General features: G+C 51.7%; 1 protein-coding gene across 2 annotated transcripts; it reads left to right on the top strand.

The window, feature by feature from the left end:
- Positions 1-302: 302 nt before the first annotated feature.
- BOLA3 (bolA family member 3) lies at positions 303-11,411 on the top strand. 2 transcript variants are annotated; one of them, XM_069102797.1, is made up of 4 exons: positions 303-487; positions 6,477-6,600; positions 10,121-10,244; positions 10,909-11,411. In XM_069102797.1, exons 1-4 carry the CDS (start codon positions 425-427, stop codon positions 10,913-10,915), a joined length of 318 nt encoding a protein of 105 aa, XP_068958898.1. In that variant the 5' UTR covers positions 303-424; the 3' UTR covers positions 10,916-11,411. The 2 variants fall into 2 exon arrangements, with proteins under 2 accessions (XP_068958898.1, XP_068958897.1); XM_069102796.1 differs by lacking the exon at positions 10,121-10,244 and adding an exon at positions 9,991-10,079 and having other exon boundaries at positions 311-487.
- The last annotated feature ends 4,707 nt before the right edge of the window (positions 11,412-16,118 follow it).

Below are 16,118 nucleotides of genomic sequence, written 5' to 3'. Positions count from 1 at the left end.
CTCCGGCTGAAACTGACTTTAGAATGTTGAGTATCGGAGTGGACACTGACCATAGAACGCTGAACTCGGCTGAAACTGACTTTAGAATGTAGAGCCGGAAGAGGCAGAGTGGTCCCGCAGAGACCCGGACTGGAGAAGCTTCCGGACATGTGACGCGAAATGGATTTTGCTCCGCTGCGGGTGGGATCCCAAACGGCCTAAAACGCCTCGGGTGTCCTCACCCCTCCTCCCGCCCCGCCCCTCTACCCCTCCGGGCGGCCGCCCCATCAGCCTCCGAGGCGGCAGGGGGCGGGCTCGGCCTCCGGCTCTCTCCCCCTCCCCGCCCCTGGCCCGGCCCTCTCGCCTTCCCCAGCGTGGGTGACTTTGAGCCGGCGTGAGTCTCAGGCCCCGCACGGCCTCTCCCCGCCCCGCCCCCGCGCCCGTTATGGCGGCTCCGGCTGCTGCGGCTGCCGCTTCACAGCTTCTGTGCCGGAGGAACCTCGGTGTGGTAAGAGCCGGGGGCCGCAGGGGGAAGGGGCCAGAGGGAAAGGTGCTCTCGGGAGAGGGGAGATGTGTGGGGAAGGGGCCCCTGCGGAGAGGGGGGGACGGCGGAGGGAGCATGACATGAGGCGCCGAGGACACGAATGCGAGGGGGGCGACCAAAGGCGGACAGTGAAGACCCGAGGCTGCGGAGGGGTCACGTTGGGGGGCGGGCTGGAAGAACGTGGACTCAGAGTGGGGGAGGGGATGTAGCCCAGCCAGACTAATGGGGCAGGAGGCTGAAGAATGGGGAGGGGGGTGTCTTTGCTGAGCCTTGGAGGCAGGGGGATGTGTGTTGGAGGGCTTGAGAAGCCAAACGGATCGTCCCGGATGCCAGGGAGAAAGGCCGCCCTGTAATCTAGCCCAGTGACCCCAAGGACTCCCCGGAGTGCTGGTCTCGAGGTTCAGAATCCCATCCCAGGAAGGGAGCTTGGCTGCGAGGCACCGGGCCGTAGGGAGCGCTAACCTTTGCAGAGCTGTACAGATATCTCCTTTATTGCCAGAACTGCCCCGGGAGGTAGGTGTTGTCGTCCCCTGTTTCATAGATGGGCAAACTGAGCCCGAGAGAGCCGTGACTTGCCCGAGCTCCCAGGGTAGGACGGGATTGGCCCCTGACTTCATTGGGCTAGGGAACTCCCGGGGGAGGAGACTCCCTCCGTCGATGCTGGCAAGGCTGCATCTCCTCCGCCCCCTCTAGAGTCCTGAGAGTTCGTGGTCCCACTGTGGGCAGTCATGGAAAATGAAAGGAGGTCATTGTGGGAGGGAAGGCCTGGAGAAGGTGGTGCTTGAGCTGTGACTTGAAGAGAGGGAGAGATCCCGGGGTAGGGGGGAAGAAGGCCTGCATTCCAGCCCTGGGGTACAGCCAGTGCAAAGGCGGTGCTTGGAGGAGAATGACCAGGAAGAGGAGGCCGTGTCCTTCCCGTGGTTCATTTACTGGCTCAGTAGCACAGTGCCTGTATGCAGTAGGCATTTAATGCTTGCAGCTTGATTGGTAAGAAAACTGAAGCTAGACATGGGTAAGGTGTCAGCCCAGAGCGTTGTCCTCGGGACACACCAGTAGGAACTCCCTCCTAAATCTTTGATGGCTCCCCATTGCCTTCTGAGCAGAGTGCCAACTTCTTATCTTAGCCTGCAACTCAGTCTAGTCAACATTCATTGAGTGCCTGCTCCCCAAGGCACAGTGCTAGGCCCTGAGGGTACAGAGACAAACCCCGCACAGAGCCTGCCCTTTGGGAGCCGATATTTTTCTGGGGTGCTGTTGATGGCCAAGGTGGGCGTGGAAAGGGAGATGGACAAAGGGAGGAAACAGGGGGCCTCCATCTGGACCATCAGGGGAGCATCACAGGAGATGGTGGGGGACAGGTATCATGCCTGTGAATGTAGGGAGGTAAGAGAAGGCTGATGACACCCCCCCCCCCCCTCCCCAGTATGGCTGGATCATGGAAGGCTTGAGGAGAATCCTGAGAGGACAGCAAAGGGCCTTATACCAAGGATAGGGGAGGGAGGCAACTTGGGATCTCATTGGTCTAGAGAACTCCTAGGGGAGGAGCCCTCTACCAGCTTCCAGCCAGTACCTCCTTTGCAAGGTCTAACCTTAGAGAGGTCATGACACTTGCCCAGGGTCACACAGCCAGTGGGAGTTCAATGTCAGAAGCCACAGAGATGCCAAAGAATTTGTTTTATTCTTGAAGATGTAGGAAACCCCTGAAGGTTTTTGATTAGGTTGAGTAATGTGGCCAGACTCTCTTGCTGCTGGTGGAGGGTGGATTGGAAAGGGGCACGATCAGGTTGGGAGATCATCTAGGGAACAGACCCCTCCTTTTATGGAGAAGGAAACAAGCCCAGTGCCTTGTCCAAGGTCATGCAAATAAAGCATCCCAGGTAGGATTTGAACCCAGGGCCTCTGACACTAGAGCAAATGGAGAGAAGGGTCATCGAGGGACACCATGGTGCATAAAGCACCGGACCAAGAGTCAGGAAGACCTGAGTTCAAATTTGACCTCTGACGCTTACTAGCTGCGTGACCCTGGGCAAGTCACTTCGTCCTGATGGCCTCAGTTTCCTCATCTGTAAAGTGAGCTGGAGAAGGAAATGGCAAACCCCAAATGGGGCCAGGGAGAATGAGATGTGACTGAAAAGGCTGAACAGGTGGAGAGAAACAGGGAAGTCCTGCCAGTGCACGTGGCCAGTGACCACATGTGCGGTACATGTGGCCTGGGCTTCCTAAGGCAGGGACGGCTGCCGCTGGGGCTTGTGCCTCAGGTGCCTGGCGTACAGTAGGTGTTCACTAATGCACTGATGAAAGTGAAGAGGCCCGTTAGGAGCCCTGCGGTCCCCTTGTTCTGACTCCCTACAGCACGCTTGTACGGAGATTTACATGGGCACAGCCCTGGGCAGAAGGGAAGGGCCTTGGGGCAGGGCCTCTGCGTTGCCCTTCTCCTCAGCCTTGGTGCTTGGCACCTGGTAAATGCTTAATGAATGTTATGGATGTCTGGCCTCAGAACTGAGGATGTTTGGTGTTGGGCTGGGTATAAGGAAGAGAAATGGTTCCTTCTGGGCCTGGCACACAGTAGGGCTTAATTAATGCCTGCTGACTGTGGAGCTGGGAGGAGGAGCTGTCCAGCAGACAGCTGGCAGTGATGTGAGCCAAGTGCTTCGGCCAGAAGGGAGGAGGGCTGAGCTGGGAAGGAGCGGGGGCTGGGAGGAGAGGGTTTTCACCTGGACGGTGGCAGCTCCCCCCAGGCATGCGGGGCAGGAGGCAGGATTCTGCTGGGCACAGAACCTGGCAGATGCCAGCTGGGCAGAAGAGACGTCCCTCTAGGCTCCCCTGACTCTGTGGAGGGTCCTCCCTGACCACGCCCAGCAGAGGGCTGGCTGTCTCCTCTCCAGCTCCCCGTCCTGGCAGCAGCTCCTCACAGGCCATGTCTTCCCTGCTGGGTGGGAGCTCTCTGGGGACCCCGACCTCAAGTCTGTATTTGTACATCTAGAGTTGAACAAAGCGCCGAGGCCCCTAATTAATGCTTCCACAGCCAGCCTTTTGTCCATCCCACGAAGAGCCTTGGTTCTAGTGTGGGGCAGCCGGGTGGTATGGTGGATAGTCGGTCAGTATGCATTTATGGAGCCCCTTCTGTGTGCCAGGCACTGTGCTGAGCGCTGGGACGACAAAGAAAGGCTTTCACGGAGATAGAGCGCCGTAACTGGAGTCGGGAAGGCTGGAGTTCAAATCCTGCCTCAGATGCTCGGTCTTTCTTTGACCACAGGCAAGTCAGTTAACTTCTCTGGGCCTCAGTTTCCTCATCTGTAAATGGGGGTAATAATAGCACTTAGCTCACAGGGCTGTTGTGAGGATCCTGTGTTAATAGATGGAAGAGGATTTCTAGACACGGACCCAGGAGGCTTGGGTTTGAATCCTGACCCTGCTGCCTGCTCTCCGTGTTTTCTTGTGCAACAACGACAATAGCAGTAAGAGTAACTAGCATTTCTGTGGGCTTTAGAGCTTGAGAATCCCTTTAGTCAGTCACTCAGCCAGCATTTATTAGGCACCTGCTATGTACCGGGCTCTGTGCTGAGTGCTGGGATTACAGAGAAATCGAAGAACAGCTCCTGGCCTCAGAGGGCTCATGGTCTGGGGGGAGCCTTAGACAGGAGCAGTGCGGGAGAGGAAGGAAACCGGGGCTAGAGATGAGGAGGAAGGACACTCCAGGCATGGGGCGAGGGTCCTGTTGATGGCCAAACAAGGAGCCCGTGTCACTGGATGGCAGAGAACACAGAAGGAGGTAAGGTGTAGGAAGACTGGAAAGTGAAGGTAGGGGAGGAGGGTTTGGTTAACAGGGAACCACTGGAGATGGTGGAGTAGTGGGGGTGACACGGTCAGACCTGCTGTTACAACGATTTCTTTGATGGCTGAGTGGAGAATGAGTTGGCGTGAGAGGAGACCCCTCCCCGCCCCAGCACTCTGGGCATCGGGACAGTGGCTGTGTCAAAGGAGAGAAGATTTTCAGAAGAGACGTGATGGTAGAATCACCAGGACCAGTCCAACAGATTGGATATGGGGGCAGGGAGGAGAGGATGGCCGGAGGTTTCCAGCCCTGGTGACTCAAGGATGGTGGTATCTTCAGTAATAGGGGAGTTGGGAAGAACTGAGGATTTGGGGAAAGATCCTAAGTTCAGTTTTGAACGTGTTAAGGTTAGGATGTCTGGAAGTCAGTTGGAGATGCAAGACTGTAGTCTGGGAGAGATATCAGGACTGGCCAAGTCAACCCGAGAGTTATTAGCCTTGAGGTGGCAATGGATCCCATGGGAGCTGATGAGTAGGTAACATAGGATAGGAGAAGAAAAGAAGGTGCAGGACAGAGCCTGGGGGGATCCCCACCTGGAGGAAGATCCCACCTAAACAGCGAAGAAGGACAGGTCAGATGAGGGGGGGACCAGGAGAGAGGTGTCCCCAACACCTAGAGCAAAGAGACTGCTCAGGGCGAGGATAGTGCCAGTCAGTAGAGGCCAAGAAGGGTGAGGGCCTTGAGAAAAGGCCTTTAGATTTGGCAGTTGTGTCCTAACTCTTTGTGACCCCATTCCATTTGGGTTTTTCTTGGCCAAGATACTTGTCATCTCCCTCTCCATTTCATTTAACTGATGAGAAACTGAGGCAAACAGGGTGAAGTGACTTGCTCAGGGGTCACACAGCTACTAAGTGTCTGAGGCTGGACTTGAACTCAGGACAGTGACTCCTCCTGGCTCCAGGCCTGGTGGAGACATGGCTGGGAGACTATTAAATACATGTTTGTATTAGGATTTTGTTTTTCTTGCTTTCTCAGTTGGTAGGGTGGGGCAAGAGAGAAAGAATGATCCGAAAATAAAATTTAGTTTTTAAAAAGAGATCCTTAATGTCTTCTGAGGGAGCAGTTTTGATTTACAGATATTATCTCATTTTCTCCTCACAACAACCCTTTGGAATAAGTGCTATTAGAATCCCACTTTACGTAAAAAGAAACTGAGGCAGAAGGTGGTTACATGACTTGCCCAGGATCCCCCAGCTGAGAAGGGACTGTGGCTGCATTCAGAGTCAGGTCTTCCAGACTCCAGACGCAGTGCTCTGTGCACTGTGCCCCCAGGTGCTTTGTCCAGGTTCCCTCCTCTCCTGTAAAGTGATAGGGTTGGACCCGATGGCTGCTGGGGCCCTTACAGCTTTAGAGCTGCTATGCATATTCGGATCAGTGTTGTGTGATGGATGGGTACGTGGGTGGGTAGCTGCCCATCTGCACGGGACCTTCATTTCCTTCTGGAGTCAGTGAAGTGTTTGTGGTGCAAACCCCCAGGTCCCTGGAGGACCCTCCTCCTTCTTGTTGAGGTCGTCGGCTTCTGGGATGGTGTCGGTCTAGGAACTCCCTTTTCCGATGTAGCTTGGCCATTCTTGTGGCCTTAGAGCCTCCGGGGCCCGGAGAGGTTGAGCTGAGCAGCTAGTGTGTGTTGGAGGCAGGATCTGAATTCAAGTCTTCCTGACTCCAAGGCCAGCTCTCTTCCCAGTGCAGGCCCTGCCACCTGGGACAGGATGTGTTCACACTTGATGCCAGGCAGCTTGGAGCGATGTCATCACCTGTCCTTGCAAAGAGGAGGAGGGTGGAGTGGTCCAGTGCAAAGGGCTCTTGATCTTGAGTTAGGAGAACTAGATTCCCATCTTGCCTTTGATAGTTATTGTCTGATCTTAAGCAAACTCTTGACCTTTCAGCCTCAGTCTCCTCTTCTGCAAAATAAGTGTGCTGGTTTATATGGTAGTGCCTGGTATACAGGATGTGCTTAAGATATGCATTATCTAATTGATAAGCTTCCTGCCAGCTCTAAAGCTATCTATTACCCCTTGAGCCCAGGGCAAGGGGTGGGGGACCCCACGGCCACACACTGCTGCGGCCGTCACTTCCCTGTGATCTCTCATCCCTCCCTCCCTCCCTCTCTCTGGATAGGTCCCTCTTCTCCAATGTGCCCAGAGAACATTTGCTTCTCAGACGTCAGGGGAGCTCAAAATGACTCGTATCCTGAAAGAGAAGTTTCCTCGGGCAGCAACTATCAAGGTCACAGACATTTCAGGTATCGCATTCTCGTGTGGCTTCCTTGAGGCTCCCACGGCCACAGCCCAGAAGAGCTCCTGGCCTGGGACAGGGTGTCGGATCCGAGAAGTACTCCCCTTTCCTTCCACTGGGCCAGCGTGCACAACCGCTTCTCGAAGGCACAAGTCCATGTTTCTAGGGCTTCCTTAGGACAGCCCTGGGGTGGGGGAGCAGAGGCTGAGCCTGTTATACAGAGAAGTTGCCAAATGAGCACCTGTCTCCCTTCAGGGTCTAACTCTGATCTTATGTTAGAGCTCGTGCTCCCAGTGGGTGAGGACTCAGAGTCAGCAGAGACCTGGGCTCTCTCACTTGCAGAGCCCATCCTCGCGGGGGTTGTGGGAAAGGACTGGGTAGTCTAAGCTGTGATTGCAGACTGATTCCTCCTTCAGTGGCCATATACTGGAAAGGAATCCCCACTCCAGGCTCCCCTAAAGTGGCCTCTGCTCAAAGACAGCCAAGGAGGAAGGATCCCCTCAGCTTCTAACAGGAGTCATGAGACAACATGGTGGGCTGCGCTAGGGACCGAGAGCCAGGCTCAGAGTCAGGGAGGCCTGGGTTCAAGTACCCCTCTGACACATGTTGGCTGCATGTCTCTAGGCCATCACTTGCTACCACAGGCAGTGTGGTTGTTTGGTCATTATTCAGTGGCATCTGGCTCCCTGTGATCCCATTTGGATTTTCTTGGTGAAGATACTGAAGGGGTTTGCTTTTCCCTTCTCTAGCTCATTTTACACATGAGGAAACTGAGGTAAACAGGGTTCAGTGACCTGCCCAGGGTCACACAGCCAGTAAGTGTCTGAGGCTGGATTTGAACTCAGGTCTTCCTGACTCCTGGCCAGAGGGCTCTGTTCACTGTGTTACCGGCTGCCCTCTACCTTAGGCAACGGTCAGACCCTAAGTTGCTAAACTGGTGATGCTCTTCAGTTGGGAGAGGGACTTTCCTCACCGGAAGGCCTTTCAGCCAGTGAAATCACATCTTATTCCTGTACATCCTTCTTCTCCTGAATAAGAACCAGACCACCTTGTTATCTGTTCCATGTGGAGCAGCTGATGCTAGGCTGGCTGGCAGAGCAGAGGTGTAGCCCAGAGCCAGCCTGCCAGGGCCACACAGCACATCCAGAGAAGACCCAGGAGGAAGGCCGTGGGATGCTGGGAGAAGACCTGGCTTGGACTCCCTCCTCACCAGCAGCCTTGAGCAGGCTGCATGTTCTCTCTTGGCCTCAGTTTCCTTTTCTGTAAAATGATAGGTTTGGGTCAAAGACCTCCAAAGTCTCCGTCAGCTCTGGGTCTGTGATTTCTGCTCCAGGAAGATATACAGAGTCCGAGACTTGCCCTTGGGGACCTTACATTCTACTGGGGGAAAAGACACGTCCACCAAAAAGGAAATACAAAATGATTTTGTGGGGTCGGGGGACGGAGGGGCGCAGAGCCCCAGTAACTGGGGGATTCTTAGCTAAGCACTTTTTCCCATGGTGCTGCTTCGGGGAGGCCATTCCTGGTTCCCCAAATGGCATGTTCGAATCTGAGGATTCACCACCTCTTGTATCTTGGGAACCTTTCAGAGTTCATGCTTGAAAATGCAGCCTGTGAGCTGTGTCAGTGTGTGCTTTGTGTGCTCTGGGGGGGCTGATGTGGGAGCTATCAGCTGTATCCAGAACCTCCCCCCCCGCCCCAGGGTCCCGGACATGGTGACTGGCGTATGGTGATAGGCGTCTGGGCCTCATCTTTACATTCACCCACAAGCCTCTGGGTTGTCTCCACCCCCCACATCACCTCCCAGAGCAGTTGCAAAGATAGTTACCATTCTAGCAAGGCTTGCAAGACAAATTCTGCTTTGGGAACAGTGAGGGAATTTAAAGTAGATTGAAAAAGCGAAAAATGAGAGGCGCTGTCATAGGACAGAGGATTTTGGACTTGGAGCCAGAAAAACCTGGCTTGAGATCCTGCCTCTTCTAGCGGGGTAGACACGAGTGGGTCACAGCAACATACGGACCTTGGGGGGTCACTGAGTCCACCCCCCCCATCTTACAGATTAGGAAACTGAGACCCTGAGAGATGTCCAGTGATGGGCCCCAGCACACACAAGTGAGGAAAAGAGAGGACGATTCCATCCAAGGCTTTTGGGCTGCAGATGGGATGTTCTCTCCATGAGGCTACACTACCCCTCTAAATTGTACCTCCCTCTTTCCTTCTGTCTTACCTGGTTTTTTCTTTGTGTTAATAGCTGCTGTTTATGGTATCTGGCTTAGTGCATGTGGTTTTTAAGTCTGTAACACCAGGGTTTAATCCCACCTCATACCTGAGACAAGCTGGCCTCAGTTTCCCTATCTGTAGAACAATGAGGTTAGACTCAGTGGTCTCTCAGGTCTTTTTCATCCCTGAGTCCTGTAGCCCTAGTGTCTGCATCACGTGGCCTGGCACACATTTGGCCTCTTCTGGATGCTTGTTGACGTTCTCATGTACTGAAGCAGCCTTCCCCCTCACCCTCCCTTTTCAGTGTGAAGTCCTTTTGATTAAGTGTATAAACCTGGTTAAATATGTTTTTGCTAGTCCCTAATAGGTGCCCTCCATCCCTGGCCAGGAGTCTGTCATTCCTGCCTTTTTTTTTTTTTAAACAGTTGGGGTTAAGTAACTTGCTCAAGGTTACACGGCCAGTTATTTTGTGTGGGTGCTGAGTATCTGATGCTGGAACTGATCCCGGGTGTCCCAATGCCGGGGCCGGCGCTCTTACTCACTGCGCCACCTAGCCGCCCCATCATTCCTGCCTTTTAAGCTGTGTTCCAGAAATCTAAAACCATCATTTAAAAAAAATCCATGATTTGTCATGTAATTGGATCATTAGAATTAGAATCTGGCTCTGTTAGGAGTCTGTTCTTCCTAACCCCTTCCCCTTCATCCATGGCCAAAAAAAACATCCAGCTTACGGTATTTACTCTCACCTGTCCTGTCATGCCAGGTGGGTTCAGAAGCCATCCCCTGGCCATTGAGAGTAAGCCATTAATGCCATCTGGGGCCTGCTGTCATGGTGGGCAGGTGTCTCAGAAATCCCAGCTCCGCCACCCTGAAAAACTGACCTTGACCCTCTTCCGATACACATTTTATTGCTACCTTTTGTCTCTGGATCACAGATGTTTCTGGGGTAGCAAAGAGCCCTCCTCCATCTCCTAGACTGATAATAAGCAAAACTGGCTGACACTGCGACCAGATCAGACAGGGTATACGGCATTCTGCCCCAGTAGTCTCCTACCTCCTTATAGTGGGGAAGGCAACATGTTCTTTGACCTGTTTTCCAGGACCATCGCTGGTTTTCCAGTTATCCAGCTCCTTTTGGCGATCTTTTAATTTATACTGCCAGATGTTTTATTTTTAGGTGGTTGTGGGGCCATGTATGAAATCCATATAGAGTCAGAAGAATTTAAAGAGAAGCGAGTTTTACAGCAGCACCAGATGGTTAACAAGGTCAGTAGAAGTTATAACCGTGTCCCATTTCTGCCCCCCAGGAGAGTTCTCAAGGCTTGCTCCTCACAACCCACCTGTGAGGTCAGAGTTCAAGGGCTGTTGTCCCCATTTTACATATGGGCAAACTGAGTCCCAAGTGCTTTCTCCCCGTGTCACGAAGCTAAGGTACTGGTAACACTTGAGATGTCAGGATCTGTCCTTCCTGTCCCTACCCCTACCCCCTGAGCCTTCCCTTCTCCATTTCCTCCAGACAGTCACAGACTCAAGGCCTTCCCTGTCTTCCTGTCCTGCTCTGGACTTTGTCCAGATTATTTACCCTTGTCCTTCCTAAAGAGGGGTCCCTGGAGCTGAACACAGTGTCCCCTGTGAGCTCTGACCAGGCTTGGTGGAGGAGATGGAGGGGAGAGCATGGCTGTCCCTCTTACTGCTTCTTTGCCATGTTCTCACAGTTACTCTCCAGTGGCTCCCACCATGCACCCTTCAGGAGGTCCTCTGCCTTCCACTCTGGCGTTATCTTCCTTCTGGGAGATTGTTTTTCAGGTGTGGGTTGGACCAGCAGACCCATCCAGCTCTAACAGTCTGTTCTGACGGGTCCTGATCCAGACCCTGTCCCTGCCCTGTCCAGTGCCTGGAAATGACTTGTGTGCTGGCCTCAGGCTCTTGATCCTAGCTTACAAAATAACCACGAGGCGCCAGCTCAGTTCCCAGAGTCGCGTGCACAGTGAATGTTGTCCTTCCTCCCTCGCGGACAGATTGCTTCTCAGAAAACCCAGTCCTATCTGTGAGGCTCCTTTTATTAACTGTTGAGATGACTCTTTTGTTTGTTTAGGCATTAAAAGAAGAAATTAAAGAGATGCACGGGCTGAGAATATTCACTTCGGTCCCAAAGCACTGAAGCCTTGCTCGGGGCCTGGGCCTGCTGCTGACGTTGCTACTGGGGCGGCATCCCAGGAGGGGATGGATGCCGTTCTCCCCAGAGCTCCTGCCCTGGAAGGTCTCCCGTCGTTTCTGGCCGTGTCCCCAAGCTCTCCTGATCAAGGAGTATTTGGGCTTTCACATATTCATTAAAGGCAAAAGACTCCTCTGACTTTGGATCCTCCTTTTTCTGACCAAAGTCATCGGCTTTCTCTGCTGACTTCTGGCTGGGGGTTTTCCGTCCCTGGCACCTTCCAGGGCCACACTCTGGTCCTGCAGATCAGAACTGATGTGTCCATCCACTCAGACTCAGAGGATGGGAAGGCTGCACCCCAGCTCCTTTTAGGTTCCCACCTGTTGCTTACAGGGGAACGCACTGATTTAAGCTCATTCAATAAAACGTGGAGATGGAGTCACCCCTTACTTGTCCTTGGGCATCCTGTTCATTGATCCTGACCAACAGCCCTCTGAGGCAGGTCGTGGGAGTATGGTCGGGTGGCCCTGGGCTTGGAGTCAGGAAGAGACCTGGCTTTGAATTCTGCCAGTGACACTTAGCCGTGGGATTGTGGGCAGGTCACTTAAATTCCCTGAAGCTGTCTCATCTGTAAAATGGGGATAACCTTATAAGGTGGTTGTGATTATTAGTTCCAGGACCCAACTGAAATGCCTCTGTTTGTCATTTAATGTCCTTCAGAAGCTGACCCCATCCTGCCTTCCCAGGCTTCTTGAATGTTTGTCACCTTCGTGCATAATAAAGTGCTGCCAAATTAGCCTTCTTCATACACAGCATTCCATCTCCTACCTGTGTGCCTTTGCCTTGACTATCCCTCCTGCCAGGTGTGCCTTCCCTTCCTTCAGTGCTCAGCTCAATGCCACCTTGTACCAAAAGCCTTTCCTATTCCCCCCAGTTGCTATTGCCTCCCCTCCCCCCTACCCCCCCGCCATGTTCTCTTTTTTGTTTATGTATGTGCCTGTTGTCTTCTCCACCTGGAATGTAAGCTTGTTGAGGGGATTATTTCCTTTTTGTCTTTGCATTTTCAGTGCCTGCATACAGTAGGTGCTTAATAAATACCTGATGATTATCAAATGAGAAAATATGTGTAAAGCACTTTGAAACCTTAAAAATGAACTTAGACATATGCTCTGCACATGGTAGGTGTTGGACAGAACCTCCACATCTTATGGGTGAGCAAACAGGCTTAGAGAGGGGAAAGAATCTATCCGAGAGTTGGTGGCAGGCCCAGCTGGGTGAACGCAAACATGCCAGGGGCCGAGGACCGGGTTCCGATCCCCATGCTGTCATGGATGACGGATCTGACTGAATAAATGACTCTCAGTGCTCTGGGAGGCTGCCTCCAAAAGAGCTGTAATCATTTTAAGAATTTATTACAAGCCTTTTATGTGTTAGGTACAAGGAACTGGGGAGACCGAGAAAAAGATGAAAACATCCCAAAGAACTGATTCTCCTGGGACCTACGGCCCATGAAGAGGTAAGGGAATGGGCAGGAGGAGGTGGGGAGCACTGGTCATTATGGATTTGAGGAGAGAAGGATTGTAGGAGGGACCCTCCACAGAAAGAGAAAGTCTAGAGGCTGAGGGTAGCAGAGGACAGCATTGCATGCGTGGAGGACGGCCAGTGCAGACACTGGAGGCTGATGTCGGAGAAGGGACAGAGGTTACAAGGAAATGTTGAGATCCACTGTGCTCCCTTGACAAGATGGTGACATCCATTCAAGCCTGGGAGCTGATGGGGCTGAAGCCCGTGTGCACTGGTGGTTTCTTGAAGTCTTCAAGGGCAGGAAGGGATAGTAGAATGCCCCTGGACTTGGAGTCAGGAAGAGCCCAAAACCCCGATCTGCCCCTTAAATGATTTCTGGCTCCTCCATCTTAGAGGATCGTGGGACCTCATCTCATTGACAGGCGTTCCATGTCTTCAGTGAGCCAGCCACAGGTCCTGGTAACACTCTCTCTGATGGGGAAAGTCAGTCAACCAATCCACCGACAGTCAGGGAGCACCTCGTATAAGTCCCCTCTGAAATGACCTCTCCTCTCTGTTCAGGTCTTCCTTGTACCAACTCATTTATACATTGTATTTCCCATTAGACCGTGAGTTCCTTGAGGGCAGGGACTAGCTTTTGCCCCTTTGTGTCCCTGGTGCTGGGCACAGTGCCTGGCACTGAGTAGGTATTAAATAAATGCTGGTTTTCTAGTATGTACAAGCATTGGGCTAGGTGCTGGGGAATCCCTGCCCTCAAGGACCTTGGGTGTGACTAGTAGAATACAATGTGTACACAGATAAATAAGTGTATGATGTTGTCTGTGTATTATGTATGTATGCACACCTCTCTACGTGTTATATAATGCATGCACCTATGCACACACACACACACAAAATAAATACAGGGTAATGGGGAGAGGCGCTGAAACGCTAGAGGAATCAGAAAGAACCCGGAAGCGTCATTTCTAATGGCCTCCTTGCCTCAAGCATGTGATTTATTGGATGTAGGTGATCTGCTAATAATTTTGCAAAACCTTCTTGTTGAAGGTCTTATTAGTGTTAATTCTTTTTGTACCAATGCTCCCTCCCACAAAATCTCCCCACATGACGAAGAAAATCCTTTTAGCCCAATGAACAGTCACATGTTGGGAAGTGGATGCCAGATTTGGATCCTAAAGACAAATACTTCTTTACCAGCTGGAGGAAGATACGTCTTACCAGTTTTCTAGTAAAAAGACTGATCGGTACATTCAATATTAACTTGGATGTCTTTGAGTATTGTTTTCATTTACATTACATGGGAATACATGTATAAACTGAGATAGAACGTGAGAAGAACCAGAGGGATAATGTACACAAAGACAAAAAAAAAAAAACCCCATAAATTAAAAGAACACCAACAAGAAAAAAAAAACTGAGTAATTGTAGTGAACAGTCTCAGGTCCGCTAGGTGGAGCTGCAGTGGATAGGGTCAGGAAGACTCATCTTCATGAGCTCAAATCTGGCTTCAGATACTAGCTGTGTGACCCTGGGCAAGTCACTGCCTCAGTTTCCTCATCTGTAAAATGAGCCGGAGAAAGAAGTGGCAAACTACTCCAGTATCTCTGCCAAGAAAACCCCAAATGGGGTCATGGAGAGTTGCACTTTACTCACATGATGGAACAAAACTGTGCTGAGCAGTTAATGACTGGATGCCCTCTATTTGTCTCTTAGAATTTCTACCATGTCCTACATTGTCTGATTAAAAATTCTGGGTGCTTTGCCAAAATTCTTTTTTTTTTTTTAATGTTTAATGTGCCGGAGAAGGAAATGGCAAAACCACTCCCATATCTTTGCTAAGAAAGCCCCAGATGGGCTTGTGAAGAGTGGGTATGACAGAGAAATCAACAACTCATGCCACACATTCTTCTAGTTCTACTTTTTGCTCTGCACAGTCCTCAAAAGGAGAGGGAGAGAATAGGCACTTATTAAACACCTACTGTGTGCCAGGCTCTGTGCTAACAAATACCTCATTTGGTCCTCACAACTCTTCTGGGTAGGTGCTATTTAATCCCCATTTTGCAGTTGAGGAAAGTGAGGCAAACAGGTTAAGTGACTTAAGCTAGTGTGTGAGACCAAACTTGAACTCAAGTTTCCTGACTCCAGACCCAGTGCTCTATTAAGCTCTACTTAGCTGTCCTGATCTATCCATTTGGCAAAGATGACAACACAGGGATGGAACTTGATGGAGGGACTATGAAAAGATAGGCACGCTCATGAGTTGTGAATGTTTCAACTGTTCTGTAAAACAGTTTGGAGTTATACAACATAGCCACCAAACCAAACCGCCTCTGACCCAGCAAAAGCAGTATGAGGCTTCTGTTCCATGAAGACCAAAGCATGAAACTTAGGTTCATTATATACCCAATGAGGGTGAGCTGGGTGGCCGGCAATAAGCACTTAGGATGTGCCAGGTAATTACAAAGGATGAAAAAATCCCAGTTACGAGAGCTTATACTCTAATGGGGGATATAGAAAGGGCGCACACAGAATGCAAAGGACACGTACAAAGTGGCTACATGCAGGGTAGTCTGGCATGGGCAGGAGCAAAGATGTCATCGATTGGAAGCTAAACAAACCAGTGGAGGAAAGTGATAGAATTTTGCAACCTGAGAAATTACAAATACAGTTGCTTGTATGACCTGGAGAGTTCTCAGAGAACCTCACTGACATTGCTGCATCAGGGTCAAGGTCTCCAGTGTGTCCCACGTGGCTGATCAGACCAATACGAGCTTGGATCGCTCGCTCCACCACGGAGCTGGGAGACCAGTTTACACAGTAGTCACAGCCCCCAGCCTGTAATTTCCCCTGGCCCTTCCCAAACTGAAGGGCCCCATCACTAACAAGAGCTGCTGGACAGCTCCAGCTAGTTCTGTGCTAATCTTGAGCTCACCGTGTCCAGAGTAGAACTCACAGTCCCCCCTTCCCTCTTCCTGTTTTCCTTCCCAGCCTGATTCCAATCTCTCTCTCTCTCTCTTTTTAAAGCAATTGGGGTTAAGTAACTTGCTCAAGGTTACACGGTCAGCCATTTCTGGGTGTTGTGCTAAGTATCTGAGCCTGGATTTGATCCAGGTCATCCCGACACTGGAGCCAGTGCTCTTACTCGCTGAGCCACCTGGCTGCCCCTAATCAATTGGGGTTAAGTAACTTGCTCAAGGTTACACGGCCAGGTGTTTCTGGGTGGGTGCTAAGTGCCTGAGCCCGGGATTCGATCCCCAGGTCATCCCGACACTGGAGCCGGTGCTCTTACTCGCTGAGCCACCTGGCCGCCCCTAAGCAATGGGGGTTAAGTAACTTGCTCAAGGTTACACGGCCAGGTGTTTCTGGCTGGGTGCTAAGTGTCTGAGCCTGGATTCGATCCCCAGGTCATCCTGACACTGGAGCCGGTGCTCTTACTTGCTGAGCCACCTGGCCGTCCCTAAGCAATGGGGGTTAAGTAACTTGCTCAAGGTTACACGGCCAGGTGTTTCTGGGTGGGTGCTAAGTGCCTGAGCCTGGATTTGATCCCCAGGTCATCCTGACACTGGAGCCGGTGCTCTGACTCGCTGAGCCACCTGGCCGCCCCTAAGCAATGGGGGTTAAGTAAC

This window comes from Petaurus breviceps, unplaced genomic scaffold (assembly GCF_028583685.1).
Source record: "Petaurus breviceps papuanus isolate PSGF00001 unplaced genomic scaffold, PetGlider_PUasm1.0 556, whole genome shotgun sequence".
NCBI lineage: Eukaryota > Metazoa > Chordata > Mammalia > Diprotodontia > Petauridae > Petaurus > Petaurus breviceps.
This window is presented reverse-complemented; position numbering and strand designations above follow the sequence as displayed.

Excerpts from the sequence above, each read along its gene's own strand:
- BOLA3 (XM_069102796.1), top strand. The coding sequence starts at position 425 with ATGGCGGCTCCGGCTGCTGCGGCTGCCGCTTCACAGCTTCTGTGCCGG. Across the intron at positions 6,601-9,990 it reads CAAGGTCACAGACATTTCAG|GTGGTTGTGGGGCCATGTAT; the intron begins GTATCGCATTCT and ends TTTTATTTTTAG. Across the intron at positions 10,080-10,908 it reads AGCACCAGATGGTTAACAAG|GCATTAAAAGAAGAAATTAA; the intron begins GTCAGTAGAAGT and ends TTGTTTGTTTAG.